At 50.9% G+C, this 16125-nt stretch overlaps 1 protein-coding gene across 7 annotated transcripts in view; it reads right to left on the reverse strand.

Moving 5' to 3' along the window:
- ALDH1L1 (aldehyde dehydrogenase 1 family member L1) overlaps positions 1–16125 on the reverse strand; it is a 111167-nt gene that overhangs the window by 20659 nt on the left and 74383 nt on the right. For all 7 annotated transcript variants that reach the window (XM_077857557.1, XM_077857556.1, XM_077857553.1 and 4 more), the window contains 6 exons: positions 15009–15128; positions 13622–13749; positions 9623–9773; positions 8367–8437; positions 5176–5281; positions 3766–3853 (listed from right to left, as the gene is read on the reverse strand). In XM_077857557.1, the coding sequence (XP_077713683.1) occupies positions 3766–3853; positions 5176–5281; positions 8367–8437; positions 9623–9773; positions 13622–13749; positions 15009–15128 (664 nt within the window). The remainder of the gene's footprint in view (positions 1–3765; positions 3854–5175; positions 5282–8366; positions 8438–9622; positions 9774–13621; positions 13750–15008; positions 15129–16125) is intronic.

Here is a 16125-nt window from a genome sequence, read left to right on the forward strand (position 1 = left end):
GGAAGGGAGGGATGAAAAGGTGGAGCTCAGAGGAGTTTTAGGGCTGTGACTATTCTGTATGATATAACAATGGTGGAGGTATGTCATTATACATTTGTCATATTATGTAGAACACCAAGAGTGAATCCTAATGAAGTCTATGAACTTTGGATGATAATGCTGTGTCATTGTAAGTTTGTCAATTGCAACAAATGTAAAACCACTCTGGTGTAGGATGTTCATAGTGAGGGAAGCTGCTGTGCACATAAGGGGATATGGAGTATATGAGAACTCTCTACACTTTCAACTCAGTTTTTCTGTGAACGTTAAAGTGCTCTGAAAAATAAAGTGTATTTAATAATAATAGTAATAATAATAATAATAATAATAATAATAATAAAATCACTATTTTAGGCTACTGAAGAAATACTTACAAGAAGGTGTCATATATCAGATCACAAATAAATTCTCCATTTTAAAGATTTTGTTTTTAAGTAATCTCTACACCCAGCGTAGGGCTAAAACTCACAACTCTGAGATCAAGAGTTGCATGCTCCCACTGACGGAGTTGGGCAGGTGCTCCAGAAATTCTCCATTTTAGAAAGCAGAATGTTTATAAGTTATTGTGGGTTAGATTGTGTCTTCCCCCGATTTATATGCTGCTATCCCAACCCCAGTACCTCAGAATGTGACTTTATTTGGGAATAGGTTGTTGCAGATATAATCAGTTAAAATGACATCATTAGGGTTGGCCTTAATCCAGTAATGGATTTATTAGGTCAATGGTGTCCTTATAAAGTGGAAAATTTGAATACACACACAGAAGGAAAGTGCTATGTCAAGGTCAAGGCAGAGATGGGAGTGATGTCTCTAAAGCTAGGAAGAGGCAAGGAAGGATCTTCCCAAAAGCTAGAGGGACCACAGCCTTGCCAACACCTTCACCTTTATTTCTAGTCTCCTTAATCAGTAAGGTTCTGTTGCTTAAGCTATCTAGTTTGTGGTACTTTACTATGGCAGCACTAGCAAAAAAATACACAGGCCATATTCTGTGATCATGACATATTAAAACTAGAAATATAAGAACAGAATTTTAGAAAAAAACACTTGGAAAATTTTTTTAAAGTCTTTTTACTTACTGGGTCAGAGAAGACATTAAAACAGTTGCATGTTATTTAAGAATAATGAAAATATGAACACAATAAATTCAAAAGCTATGAGGTTGAAGTCACTTCAGAAGGCTAGCATGAGGAGCCCTGTTGATGATTCCCAAGGAAATATAACTGGTGAAAATTATTTTTTTATTTAAAATGTTTTATTTATTTATTTGAGAGAGAGAGAGAGAGAGCATGAACAGGGGAGCTGCAGAGGGAGAGGGAGAAGCAGATTCCCCATTGAGCAGGGAGCTTGATGCAGCACTTGATCACAGGACCCTGAGATCATGACCTGAGCCGATGGTAGATGCTCAACTGACTGAGCCACCCAGGTGCCCCTAACTGTTGAAAATTACTAAAAAAAGGAAAAATTAAGTTTCTAGAAATTTTCCTAAATTTCCATATAGCAAGTGAAGAAACATTTATGCAAGTAAATCTGCTAAATCTCAGTAAGAACAATGAGAGTCTATGTGGTACCTGAGCCATGAACAATTCTCTCCCTCTGCATCTCCCCTCTCCCTCCGATTGATGGAAACTCCACCCCAGGTGAGTGTGGTCAGGAAGGTAGGGTTCCTCTACTCCAGTGCCCAGGCCAGGGATATGACATCTTACCAGGAGGGGCAGTCCATCACCATTTGCATCTCCTCCAATTCTGAGTTTTAGAGGCTAACTTCCTGGTTGAGTATGGCTTCCACACAGTCCCTACTCATAAAGTGAAGACTAACTGGGGTGTGGCAGGTTGATGGTGTTGGGCCCTTATCCACCTACCCCTAGCTTCCTCACAGGGCCCATCACCTGATGCAGTGGTTCAGAAATATTGGGCAGAGGGAGGAGCTTTCTATAAGAACAGAGAGCTTTCCAAAGGTATTGACTGACTTTATTTGAAGTTGTGTGGGGAAATTCAATTCTAAGGGCAATTCTCAAAAACATTAGAGATTTTGGGGGTGAGCAATTAAGAGAAGGCACAGCTCTATGACAGCAATGAGGTCAGCTGCAGGTCAATTAGTTTAGCGGAGAGAACTGGGAGAGAGCCCCCTGGGTAAGAACAAATCTCAAAGGATGGCCTCAAAAAGTACCCCTGCAAAGGGTCCCAAAGTTAATTGAATCAGATTGTCAAGGAATTTATGCCCTCCGGCATTGCTGAAAACAGGAGAGCAAGCCAACTGTAGTTAATGGAGCTGAACTGTTGAGCGTGATACCAAAGGAGGCAAGCAGCTTAACAGGGAGACCAGGGGAAGAAGAGTCAGAGAGTCCTGCTAAAACTCCTGTCATCTTGTACTCAAGGCTGTGCTCTGAGGAGTGGCAGCAGTGGCTACACACCACAGGGAAAACAGACCTAAGTCAAATAGCCTAGCCAAGCCACTAAAGACACGAACAAGCAAATAATGAAAACAAGCTTTAGAAAGGGAAGAAGAGGATCAGGATCCAGAGTTGGTACCATATATTACCTAAATTATCTAGCTTTTAACAAAGAAGGCTATAATGCATGCAAAGAAATAGAAAATTGTAACCCATCAGGAGGGAAAAAAAAGGAAGAAAGAAACAGGCACCATAAGCTGAGAGGGCTCAGATATTATACTTAACAGACAAAGACTTCAAAGCAGCCATTATGAATATGTTCAAAGTACTAAAGGAAACCATGCATAAAGGAAGCTATGATGGCAATGTCTCACCAAGTGGATAATATCAATAAAAATTTTTTCTTTAAGAATTAGGTGGAAATTCTGGAACTAAAAAATATAGTAACTGAAATAAAAAATTCAGTAGAGTGGCTCAACAGTACGTTTAAACTGGCAAAGGAAAGAATTTGAGGATGGTTAAAGATTATGCAATCTAAAATATAAAGTTTTATTCATTTGGGGAATATAGAAAATAGTGAAAGGGAATAAAAGGGGAAAGGAGAAAAAATGTGTGGGAAATATCAGAAAGGGAGACAGAACATGAAAGACTCCTAACTCTGGGAAACGAACTAGGGGTGGTGGAAGGGGAGGAGGGCGGGGGGTGGGGGTGACCGGGTGACGGGCACTGAGGGGGGCACCTGATGGGATGAGCACTGGGTGTTATTCTGTATGTTGGCAAATTGAACACCAATAAAAAATAAATTTATAAAAAAAGAAAAATATATAGTTTGATATTCTAACAATCAAAGGAGAATCAAAAAAAGGAATTAATTATAAGAAATTATTAATACAACTCTATGTCAATACATTTTAAATGTGTGCAAGAAGTTTTCCGATAAACTAGACTACTAACCACAGAAGAAACTAAAAAAGCAATTCATGTAATAATATCTCCCCAGATGCTCTAAGCCTAGAATGTTCTACAGATAAATTCTCTCAAACCTCCAAGGGCAGATAATTCCCAAGTTACATAATTTATTTTAGAGCACATATATACATACAAAAAAATGGAAAACATTCAGGGAAGCATTTGAAAGCTAGAACCCTTCCAGGTGTGGGTCTCCCCTACCATGGGAGAGGGCCATCTCCCTATCAGGCTGGCCACCCCCACTGGATCACTGTGCCCCACTTTGCTCCACCCAACGTGCATCATGCAGCAACCCTGTTCTGACCAAGTGCATCTCCGGCTGCCTAGAGCCCTGGCCCCCCCAGATTCCCATGTCCACATCCCTTACCAGATCCCGGGAGGATGTTGACCACCCCCTTGGGAATGCCAGCCTTCAAGGTCAACTCTGCAAACTTCAAGGCTGTGAGTGGGGTCACCTGTGGAGGCAGGAAAAAAGACTGGGTCTGGAGGGATTGGGAAGTAGGGTTCCTGCCTTCCTCTCCCAGCAGCCAAGGTAACAAGCAGGGAGAAGCAGTCATGGCAGGAAGACCCTCCAGGGGACAGCTGGGAGAACCTCACGTACCTTCTAGCGCCTTCTCCTCGCAGGCTCCAGCCGTGTGGCCAGGCCTGGCCCCTTCCTGAATGTTCATACCTTCTTCACTCAGAGAGTGTGGAGTCCCAGGACTGCCTGGAAGCACCTCGGTGCCAGGCAGTGGTCTGTGCAAGATTCTGATTACTGCCTCACTGCCAGAGGCCGTCCCCTCCCCTTGACCTACAAGCAGCTGTTCCTATCTGGACCAGGTAATCTTCCTCATTAAGGGTGGACTGTGCCTCACCCCCCACAGGTCTCTAGCTGTACCACATCTGGGCCTGGGATGGGTGTAGGCCTGTCAGGGGCTCTTCCAGGGACAAGTGCCTGGATCTGTGCACAGCACCCCACACTAATAGTGGGGGGAGGGTCACAGACCATCTCAGAGGGTTGTTGTGATGCTCAATAAGCAAATATATGCAAATTTTAATGTAATTCGTTGTATTATTAAAATGCTTGAGGAGTGCCTGACTCAGGATGAATACTGTAAATGTCAACTATGATTATTGTTGGTTTTTATTATAATACTTCTGGAGCCAAATTGCCCCAAAGCAGCCAGGGGAGCAAGAGACCTCCTGGGCACACTGTTCAGAGCCAAGTGATGGAGCATCTTGCCTTCACATGGAGCATCTTGCCTTCAGTTCCTCACACCTCTAGGGGCCGGCAGGGGAGGGGTTGCTACTGCTGCTGTACAGAGAAAGAAGCTGAGGCTCGTGCAGAGGTGTCCTCATCCCCAGGGGACCCTGCTCAGGCCCTTCCAGCCTGCCTGAGTGAGCCCAACGTCCTACCTCTGTAGCCTTTCTAGGAGGGACTGGGCTTTAGTCTCAGAGCATAGGGCTTGAACAAAAGGGGTACCGAACAGGGTTTCTGCTCCCCCAAAACCAGAGTGCTGGCATGTGTGGAAAAATCCCCAACTGCTCACAAAGCAGCTGCAGGTCCATGGACAGCTGACTTGACTCTGCCTATAGCCCACACTGGCCCCTGATGCATGCCACCTCTGAGCAGGGCCCCAGAAGGCCAGCCTTCATCAACAGTACCCTTCCTTCCTTGAGGAGAAACCAGTCCCACATGGGCAAAGGGGCCAACAGGCCACCTGTCTCCTCCTTTACAGGGTGCTTACCAATACCCTCTGAAGCCCACAGGCCCGGCCTGGAACACACCCACACCCACCTGGGCAGGCTTGATCACCACTGTGTTCCCAGCAGCCAGGCAGGCAGCTGTCTTCCAGGAGAGCATCATCAATGGGTAGTTCCAGGGGATGACAATGCCACAGACCCTGCCATACAAAACAAGGGGGACTTAGTCTCTCTATTCAGCCTGGGTGCCAGAATGCACCTGCCAACTGTGTCCTCTCTCCCAAGTCTGACACCCACTCCACTCCACTCCACTCCACTCCACTCTGGGCTTCCTGATATGGAGCCGAAGTTCCCCCTGAGATCATACTTGCCTTCCCAGTCTCTGAGGGGGCAAGATGTCCATTCTGGCAGTAGCCCCTCTTTCCAGAAGGGCATAAAGGCAGGGAACCCAGTTTCCAATAGGAGCTGTGAGACGTGTCTAGGAACATGCCATGGCATGACACCAGGCAGTGAGGGAGGTGACAGCAGGCAGGGCCTGGCAGAAGGCCAAGGATCGCATGGTGGACTGAGAGGGTATGTATGAGAGAGGGTTGGGATCACAAGGGTGGGCCAGAAGGAAGTGGGTGAGGGTCTTCCTGGGCATAAGGCCAGGGGTCAGTAGCATGGAGAGAATGAAGCAGTCAGCCTGGGAGGCCTGAGAAGGCTTGTCTGCTTTGCATTAAGAGATGACACCCATTGTTAGGGTGCCCCTCGGCCCCAGGGAAAGGCTCTGCTGAACAGTGTCTCCAACAGGAGGAGGCCCCCCACAGTCCCGGAGGGCCTAATGATGACATCTGTGGTCCTAGCAGGCATGTGGCCCTGCTTTGCCCTGATTCCTGCAAAATGCAGGGCACTATTTTTGTCAGTGTCAGACAACGAGCCCATCGACACAAGAGCTCCACAGAGGCTACGAGACCTTTTTTTTTCACCATCAATATACTCATGATCATCATCCCCATCAGAAGGTTTCCCAAAAAGATGACTTCCTAGCTAAACCCAGGCAGGGGGAAGAACGTGTATAAAGGCTGAAGGCAGGACAGACTGGGGACTGGCATACCATCCTGGGAGTAATGGGGTACATTCCACTCCCCCACCCCAGTACACCCAGCTGACCCAGCAGACCCAAGGGGATGAGACAGCAGTTGGAGCACACTGAGTGTTCCCAGGGAAGGGGGTGAGGTCATCAGGGTAGTGGGGGCTCCAAGCAAAAAAAGATGTCAGGGAATTCCCACTGCCAGGGCTGAACCATACTTCCCAAAGTCCATAGATCCCAATCCTAACTCCAGAACCTCCTGGTTTAGAATTAGGGCTACTCCAGGTGGAATTAGTGAAGATGAGGTCTTATTGGAATAGGATGGGTGCCTAACCCAACACAACTGATGTGTTTATAAAAACGGGGCCATGTGCACAGACAGCCATGCAGGAGGAAGACACCACATGAACGTGAGGACAGTGACCAGGAATCACCAATGACTGCCTAAATCAGCAGAAGCTAAGGGAGAGGCCTGGAGCAGATTCTCGCTCACACCCTCAGGAGAAACCAACCATCTGACATCTAAACTGGAACTTCCAGCTCCAGAATGCTGAGACACCAAATGTGTACTGTTTGAGCCTCTTGGTTTCGGGCACTTGTTATGATGGCCCTGGCCAACTAATATACCTGCTGGTGTAGGGAAAACCTCCCTGCTCCCCCAGCTCACTGGGAGGCTCAGCATCAGCGTTCTCCTCAATCTGACGGGACAGACTCTCTGAGAGGCATCTGGAAGGTCAGTGACCTTTATAGACTCATGTGACTGGCAGCCAGGTGGGCTCGGTCCCCCTGCCCAGCCACTCTCATGGCCTGTGCCCGAGGAAGGGGCCCCAAGCACTCGGGCCCTGCAGGGCTCTCCCTCCACACTCTGACACCTTGGCCGGGTAGTTGCCTGTGGTGGGGGCTGTCCTGGAGCACTGCGTCCATATCGCATCCTCTGTGGGACAGGCTGGGTGGGAACCCCTGCCCTGGAGCCAGTGCCATCTCCCCGCAGCCTCACCCTTCTCCGTGGGCTGCAGGAGAGGCTTTGCCTGTGTCCACAGCCCACACTCCCGACGGGAGCCTCCCTCAGCAGCAGGCCTGTGCTCCAGGACCTGGTGTGTCCCACTGTACTCGTTGCTGTTGATCCACATTTGAACACATCCTGCTTCTGCAATGCTCCCAGTTCTCGAGGCAGCTGAGTGCCTTTGACCACCATCCATGGGAACGTGAGGTCGCTGTGGGTGGGTCACGGTGTCCCCACATGTAAGGGGCACAGAGCAGGTGGGAATGCCTGCTGGGTGCCCACCACACTGGGCCTCGGATGCACGTTAGATGATTTTAGAGGGCCTTCCTCAGCGTGTTTGCCTCACGCGAGTTTCTCTTGGAGCTGCTCTGTGCGGTCCGCGTAGCTCTGCTCCACATTGTCACACAGCTGCACATCACACCCTGGTGAGGACGTGCAGAGTTCAGCATGGGCCATGCTCGGTTTTGCTGTTAGGGCCCAGGTTGGCTGCTGTGAGTGCTCTGGGGTTTGTCTCCCAGTGGGTCTGTGTCAGTTGTGCCTTGTACAGGGGTGCATCTGGGAGCACATCCCTGCCGGTCTGCCTTTCACAATGGTAGACCCCATCCACCACCCCAGGCAGTGCAAGGGGGCTTCTTTCTCCCTCCTGGTGGGCCCTCTGATGGTGAGGGGAGGCCCCTTACTGCTGGGTGTGAACCACTTCCCCAATCCTTAGTCTGTTCTGTGTTGACTGGACATCTGTCTTTCTCCTGTTGAGCACCTGCTCCTATCCTTTGCGTATTGCTCTTATTTTTTCCCTGTTCCTTGGTGCTGTGTAGTTCTTTGTTTTTATGCACATTCATCATTCCAGTCTTTTCAGATAAAATTTTTCAGGTGCACCCTCTGTTTCCCATTACAAGCCTGACTGCTACGGGGTTATTGAGGGAATTAAGCAAAATTATACTTTACAAAGTCATTAAAACAGTGCCTGGCACAGAGCAGATATTTTGGAAGTGAAAGCTATTTTATTTGCTAGAAGGTAAGCCCCCTGAAGACAGGCCTTCTCATCAGCTCTGATCCTTGTTGTATCTCTAGCACCTGAAATGTCTGGCATGTAGTAATTGGTGAATACATAGATGTTCAATAAGTATGTTAAAGGGGATGAGCGCCCATGGACATACCACATGAAAAGCACCCAGTGTGTGGCAAATCTTCGCCCTGTGCCGTGACTCACCCAATAGGCTCCTTCTTGGTCAAGGTCAGGTTGCGGTTTGGTCTGGCGTGGTTGATGGGGATGGTGGAGCCCTGGAAGAAGCACAGCAGTGAGTGGTCACTGGGAGGAGGCTCCTTGTTTCCTCACCCCTCCCCCTGGGCAGCCAGACTGTGCCTGGAGCTCAGAAAGGAACGGGGTCTTGTCTGTGTCCTGAAGTCCCCAGGAACCAGATGGGTGAGAGACACAAACTTTCCAGATTATGTATGACACGGGCTCTGAGGATTCCAGACACAGGTTGAGCGGGGAGCCAACAGGGGCAAGGTGCCTGCTGCACCAAGTGGGGCAGAGTCCTGGGGTGGGAAGCTGGTCCTAGGAGCGGTAAGACCTCCGGCTTTGCCCTGGGCCAGGAAGGGAAGGGGTCAGGGGCCGAGTTGACTCTAGAGGCCATGCTGGCCCAGGAGACCCCGGGTGAGGGCCAGCTGCAGCCAGCAGTAACGCAGCAGCAGGAGGAGCAGATGAGCCTTCCATCACACCTGCACCCCCATCCGTGGAGAGGACAGAAGGTGTGGAGCCCAGATATGGCGGATACCCCAGGAGCCCCTGGGTGGCGGCTGTCCCATCACTGCCTCTTGTGGGCAAACCTCTGAAAATGGCTCCCAAGGTCACATTCTTATCCCTGGGACCTGAGAGATGGTGAACTCCCCTTTCTGCAAAGATGGGCATTGGCACGGTTGACCTGAGGAAGGGGGAAGAGGCAGGTGGCCCCAGCAGAACCTCAGGAGCCTCGTAAAGGCAAAGTTGTCTCCAGTTCATGGCTGAAGAGAGTCAGAGAGATGCCAAGGCTGAGAAGGGCCAGGGGATGGCAGGCTGGGGCAAGGGCCAGAGCAAGGCCTGCAGTAGCTGAGAGCAGCCCTGGCCAGCAGCCGGCAAGGACCCGGGCCTCAGTTCCGGCAACAACAGGAACTGAAGTCTGTCAGCAGTTGAACCAGCCCACTGCACGGTCTCTCCAGAGCCTCCAGATAAAGCCCAGCCTGGTCACACCTTGACACTGACCTTGTGTCAAGGTCTGAGGGCTCTGACAAGGGCTTGTGAGTCCTTGGCATGGAACCCAGCCCAGCCTGCCTGGACTTCCCACCTGCAGAAATGTGAGCTGATACCTGGGGTTTAAGCCATAAGCTGTGGCCGTTTGTTAAGCAGCACACAGGCTAATGCACTGCCCCCGGCACTCAGCCTGACCATGTGGGCTCTCACTTGGTTTGCAGGAGCCCTGATCCTACCTGAATTTTGTCGCACCAGCCAGCAAAGTAGCGGAAGGTCTGGATGGACATGCCCACATGGGTCTTCAGGGCCAGGGTGTAGACAGCGCCTGCATCTAGAGCTTCGATGGTGGCCAGCTCCTCCTGATGCTGTTCCATGAGGTCCGCCAACCTGCCAGGGGTGGGGGAGGGGCAAGGAGGGAGATGGGCTTGGGCCTGGAGCAGCCTTGCGTGTCTTCCGAGGCCCTTCCTCAAGGAGTCAGGGTCTCCCCTGCACTCCCAGCTCTGCCACACTCAGATGTGCTGACCTCGGCCTCCCCGTCTGCGGGATGGCACAGCAAGGTTTCTTCTCTGGATAGATGTGAGGATGCTGCCTTTCTGTACCTCTTTCCTCTCCTCTCTTTTCCTTTCTTTCTTCCTAAAATACTGATGGATTAACTACTTTGTAATAATGCTCGTGAATGATCCTGCAAAGCAGCCCTCTGCCTCCTGTAGCAATGAGGTCACCATTCCCCATTCAGCCACCCTCTCAGTATGCAGACTGCCTTGCCCAGGGGAAGGCCTGTCTGGCTTCAAGCACCAGCCAACCCAGTGGAATGCGCCCCCAGGGATGGCATCTGTGGGGTGGGGAGCAATGGGAGAGATTGAAGGGAAGGAGCATCTACACAGTCCTACTTAAGTGTGAGCACTCTGACATCCAGTTGCCTCTCATGAGCTGGTGGGTGTGCTGCTGTGGGCAGCCTGGGAGTTAGCTCCCTTCCCTGATGGGAGAGCTCAGGGAGCAGGATGCCCAAGGGGCTGGGAGGACGAGAAAAGCTGGAGACCAGAGGCCTAGAGCAGCTCTCAACCTCGTATGGGGGGAGCTCTGGCAGAGACGAGTCCGGGACCAAAGCCTGCTGAGCATAAGCCCCTCTGTACACAGCCGTGGCAGGTCTTAAACTCCCAAGCACACACTCACACTCTCTGGGAAGCCAACCCTAATTCCTGCCCACTCCACATCAGTCACATCTCCCTGCAGCGTCCTGACAGCACCCTCCACCTTTCTTCACACTTTGCCTATTATAGACATCCACTTGGACGAGTATTCCAGAACTGTCTGCCCTCCCTGAGGGCTGGGATAGTCTTGGTCTCCTGCTCCCTACTGGACTTCCTACACCCACTGGGCACACAGCATGCAGCAGAAGGCTGGTGACTGAAACTGGACCCAACAGACATAAGCAACCTAGTGCCAGAGCCAACTGTTACCTCAGAGACACTGACATACCCACGTAATTCTCTAGTGGAGAATAGCAAGGGTGTAAATCACTTTTTGAGAACTATTCTAGACCAAATAATGAAAACACCATCTTGTGGCACTTCGACGGCTAGGGTTTCATCGACTAGAAAAACAGATGTGCCAAAGTACAAATCTCTGTTATAAACAAGCCAGAGATGGCCTCTATGTATCCCCCTTGCCGTTCGTGTCCTCACTGCAGGGGAGACCTGTCAGCTCAGAAGCTCACTAGATACACACTTACGTATCCAATTGTTTTAAAAATTGTCCAAACAAGCAGACTTTTAGCCTTTTAGAGCCTTGTTGCTTTGCATCCTCCAGGAAGCTCAGTTGTAACACTGCCCTTCCCGGCCCTCTGACCCAGACGCCTGTCTACTATGGAGCAGGGCTGCCGGGACAGAAGACCCTCTCTCTGACCCCTGAGCCCCCAGGAGTTCCCTTGCACCCCTCCTGTTGAGTAGGGACTCCCCACCACATTCTGTGGACGGCCCCTCATGGGAGCACCATGCCACGAAGCCGGTTACACGTTACCACTTCTCATGGTCATATCTTCTCCCTTGATTGGCCAACTCACTCCAATTCCACCACGGTGTTACATGCATGTCGTGTGGCCACGTCATAAATCCCAAAAATAACTATCACCTGAGCACATCATTTGGGAGGCTTTTCAAGAGAGCCGAGTGGGATTGTCAACTTTGTTAAGCTGCAGCTCTGCAGCCCAGAGTCCCGTCTGTGGAGGAAGTGGCAGTGGGGAAGACCATGGAGGCAACCACCATCAATCGCAGTGGTATGGGGCAAGCGTGGGGTCCTGGGCAGGCTCAGCCTTGCTTCCCCTGGCTTCCCAACAGCAGCCAGGGCCACCACCACATTCTTGGCTGTGGACCTAAGGAAATGTCTGAACGCAGGGACGGCTTCCCCACAGACCCGCCACCGGGTCTTGGTGTCCTGCTCCAGCAGTTGGTGACCAGGTTCCTAAGAGGCTCTATCTTGTCCCTTCGGGGTCCTTGGGGGCTGTCTAGTGCTTTCTCTAACTCTCCTTTCCAGATCGTTCTTCCCAGTTTATCTCTACAATGCATTCTGTATTCCAGAATACCTATCCATGGTGTTCCTACTTTCCGCATTGAATGAAGAGCTGCTCCCTCCTAGGCCAGCACTGGGCACACCTCCACCACGGGGACTGGGACACTGCACGAGGTCGGGGCCAGGTTACAGGAGCTCTCAGGCCTGGCCCAAGCAGTGCAGGTCTCTAATACCTCCGCTGTGCAGGACCAACCCCCGGACGGTGGCCTTGCTGGTGCTGTCATTGTGACACATGGCAGTAGATGGCAGCAGAGCACCTCTAGGGAAAGGCCCTCTTCTGGGCCAGTGTACACGTCCCCGGGAGTCTCTGCTTCAGGGCTAGAGGTTTCTGCACCCAAGCCTGGGTCTGCATGGTTCAGTTTTGCCTAATCTGGGGGCTCTAGGTCACTAGCCAATGGCTTCCTAAAATTGATGGCTCTTCAAGGGGTCTTGGAAGTAACTTGAATTATGGCAGGCTGGGTGTACCCTTGCCTGCCCCAGACCCCACCCTCTATTCCATTTTGAAACCATACATGCTCCCCTGTCTGGTTCCCTGTGCTGGGGCTGTCCTGATATGTCTGGCCTCTGGAACACACACACACACACACACACACACACAAAAGGCATTCTGACTGCAAGGCCAAGATGGGGCCTCTCTCCCACCAGATGACAGGTACATCTGGACCACATCATGACTGACTGGGCTCTATGCCTGACAGCTTTCCCAGGACCCAGGGCATAAAAACCAGGTTCCTGAAAGCAGCTTGTTCACCAGTCTTTTCAACACTGCTTAGTTCGTCTGCCCAGTACCCTCCGTTTTGGAAACATCACCCCACTCCATTGGGGCTCGCTGCTTCTCCCCCATTAGGACCACCTAGTTCTAGGGGAGCAGTATCTCTCCTGCAGGCCTCAGTCCCACCCTGTTGTTACAAGCTGGAGCAACCCCAAGTCCTTTCTCTAAGATTTCTCATGGAGGGCAGCCCCGGTGGTGCAGCGGTTTAGCGCCGCCTGCAGCCCAGGGCATGATCCTGGAGACCCGGGATCGAGTCCCATGTCGGGCTCCCTGCACGGAGCTTGCTTCTCCCTCTGCCTGTGTCTTTGCCTCTCTCTCTCTCTGTGTCTCTAAGAATAAATAAATAAATAAATAAATAAATAAATAAATAAATAAGTAAATCTTTAAAAAAAAAAAAAAGATTTCTCATGGAACTAAGGGGAGAGAGTCCCTCTGCCCTGGTTTCAAAAAAGTGTGAGAGGCCAGCAGTCAGGGCCAAGCTGAGCAAGGACCAGCAGACACAACAGGCCCCAGACTTCCGTTGCTGGCTTTTGCATAAAGTAACCCCAATCCCACTCACTCCAGGTAAATGCTGTACCTGTCTGAGTCTGCCCAGGACATCTGTTGGCTTTGCCAGTTGGCTGCTCCAATCTGGCTAGCACCTTTGCTTTTGTACCTCTTTGTCTCCTATCACACCGTCTCCTCCACCCAGGACATCTTTCCCTTCAAGGCTAGCTGTGTCTGGTGAAATTCCTCCTGCCTCTCAAGTCACTTCCTCTGAGTGGCATTTCCTGAGCCTCAGGCCTTGGTCACACAAACATGTTTGGGACCTCACCTCCTCCTGGCAGGACCTAAGAGTGCAGCCCCAACCCAAGCCGAAGGTGGGGTGGCTGATGGGTGGTCCCAGGGCTCTCACCTGTACAGGAGCCGGCCCCGGTCCCGTGCACTGATCTTCCCCCACAATCCGTTCTCAAAGGCATCCTTAGCTGCAGCCACTGCCTTGTCAACATCGCTGACCTGGGCCAAGGACACCTGGCAGATGACCTGTGGTGGAGCAGAGCCATGAGGCCCTCCCTGGACTCCACATACACAGAAGCTCCATACCACCCACTCCCCTAGCCACCTGGAGGGCTCAGAGGTGATGGTCGGCCAACAGGAGGGCCCTGGAAGGGTGTGCACAATGAGGACAGGCAAGGCCTTCAGAGGGACCTATTTGTGTTTCTACACACCAGGATCCTTCCACTTGCCCACAGAGCCCCAACACAGCAACAGATTCAGGCTGCAGTTACAAGGCTGAGGATCAGCTTACTGTTTTCAAGCCAAGAGCAGCAGCCCATTAATTTAGTGAGTCCCGGGTGGGAGGTTTATTTCTTAAGGGAAATAGTCTAGACATTGATGGCAGAACCATTCCATCGCCCATCCTTGCTCTGTGTCCTCACAGTGCCCACGTGCGCTAGAGGGCAGGCTCCCACATATCTGCCACCTGGGCTTGGCTGGAGCCAAACCCAGGAGGAGACAGAAGTGGGGGCGGGGCCAGCACTTGGTCACCGCAGGCCCAGTGCACCTCCCTGTCCAAGGACCCAGCATCCAGCAAGCCCAGTCCACACAGCCTGCCTTCTGGGATCCTCAGAAGAAGCCTCAGAGTTGTAAAGTTCCCAATTTCTGCCTGAGGGCGCTGTACCTCCTTGTGTAAGTCCTCACACCCTGTCCACACCTTCATCAACCACTTTCTTTAAACTCTTCAAATGACTAATTTTGAGTGTGCTGTTTTCTGCAGGCCCTGAGGGATGCTACAGGGTGGAGCAGAATGGAAAACTATCAGTATGCACCTGTGCAGTAAGTGTCCTTTCAGGTAGGTGTGCACATAAGAGAACATAACATGCATGTACTGGGTCATGACATAAGAGGGTCGCAGTGAAGACCACCTGACAAACACAGGATCTAAGGAAGAATTTTCCAACAGTGGGGTGTACACATATTCAAGAAAGTAGAGGCCATGCTAGGGTTATCGTTGAAGTGTGGAGGAGGGGGGAATGGCTTCATTTCCTTTTTGGTGGGGTGTGGGGAGGGTTTAACTCTTCCCATTCTCTGAAGCAAGCTCCAGACTTTTTGAGTCCTCCTGACTCCCTGCCATTCATCCCCTCTGGGCCATTCCTGTAGGGAGGACTGGAAACTGACTGCAAACCTTTTGCATCCAAGCAGAGGCCCCTTGGGCCAGGACCCCCAGATGCCAGGTAGGGGAGTAGGTGGGTAAAGAGGCCACAGGGGGAGCAGGGAAGATGGGGTGCTAAGCCTGCACTCACATTTCCATCTGTTGGGTTGATGGTCTCATAGGTCTTGGCACCCTCGGCGTCCACAAACATGCCCCCGATGAAGAGCTGGTGGGGCATTTGGAGGGTCAGTTTGTTCACTGCCTTTTCCACCTGGGAAGGGAGTTTTTGCAGGTGTCAGTTGCAGTGTTGATTCTTTACATGGTGCATCAGTGATGGATACAAACCCACAGAGAGACATAGGAAATACAAACAGATAGATAACCACTTGTGCATGCACGCACACGCTCCAAGGGCACCAGGGCTCAAGGTCCTTCAGCCTTCTCAGGTCTCTTTTGCCCAATCTGGTCTTCCTGCCTTGGCCCATGGAGCTATTACGTGCACAGTGGTGTGAGCTTTGTGATAAGAAGAGATGAACAACACAGAATCTGAGGCCAGGCTACTTAGGCGGCAACTCCAGTCCTGCCATTTACCTGCTGTGTGGCCTTGGGTGGTTGCCTGACCTCCACACGTAGGAAGTGCCAGCTGGTAGAGAGACACTTGTGAGTCACCAGACATGAGGCCAACCCCGTCACTCACTTCCCTAGAGACCTGAATTTTCACACTTCAGACCTGAAATTTCCTCTGGGGTGCCATTCCTCTCCTGAAATCTATTTGTCAGTCATCTGTCCACAATCCCAAGGCCAACCTGGTGTCCATCTGGCCATCTGTACTTTCTTCATCTTTTGTTCCAAACAAACTATCCCAATGCTAATTCCTACGGGAACTGGTAGTCTACCAAGACATCTCAGGATGATTTTTCAAGAGTTTGTTTTAAAAATAAATTTGTAATTACATCATCACACTTCCATATATACAAGCTGAACATATGGAATCATTTGTTTTCCTTATTGGGAAAATATTCCCAATTCCCCATTCTCTCTCTTTCTCCCCTCTACTTCCCTCTCCCTCTCTCTTTCTCTCCCTGTTTGGCATCAACAAAAGGAATTTGATGCACAGGTGATGAAAGAGCTGAGAGGCCATGAGTCAAACCAGAGATTGACAACAGCAGGAAGCCCCTGCCACAACTAGACTAGAAGGACAAGTGGAGGAAGTGGTGGTACCAGAACTAGGGCCTAGGGTCCCCCAGAGGAACTAGAGTCCTGGCAGG

This window comes from Canis aureus, chromosome 19 (assembly GCF_053574225.1).
Source record: "Canis aureus isolate CA01 chromosome 19, VMU_Caureus_v.1.0, whole genome shotgun sequence".
Classification (NCBI taxonomy): Eukaryota; Metazoa; Chordata; class Mammalia; order Carnivora; family Canidae; genus Canis; species Canis aureus.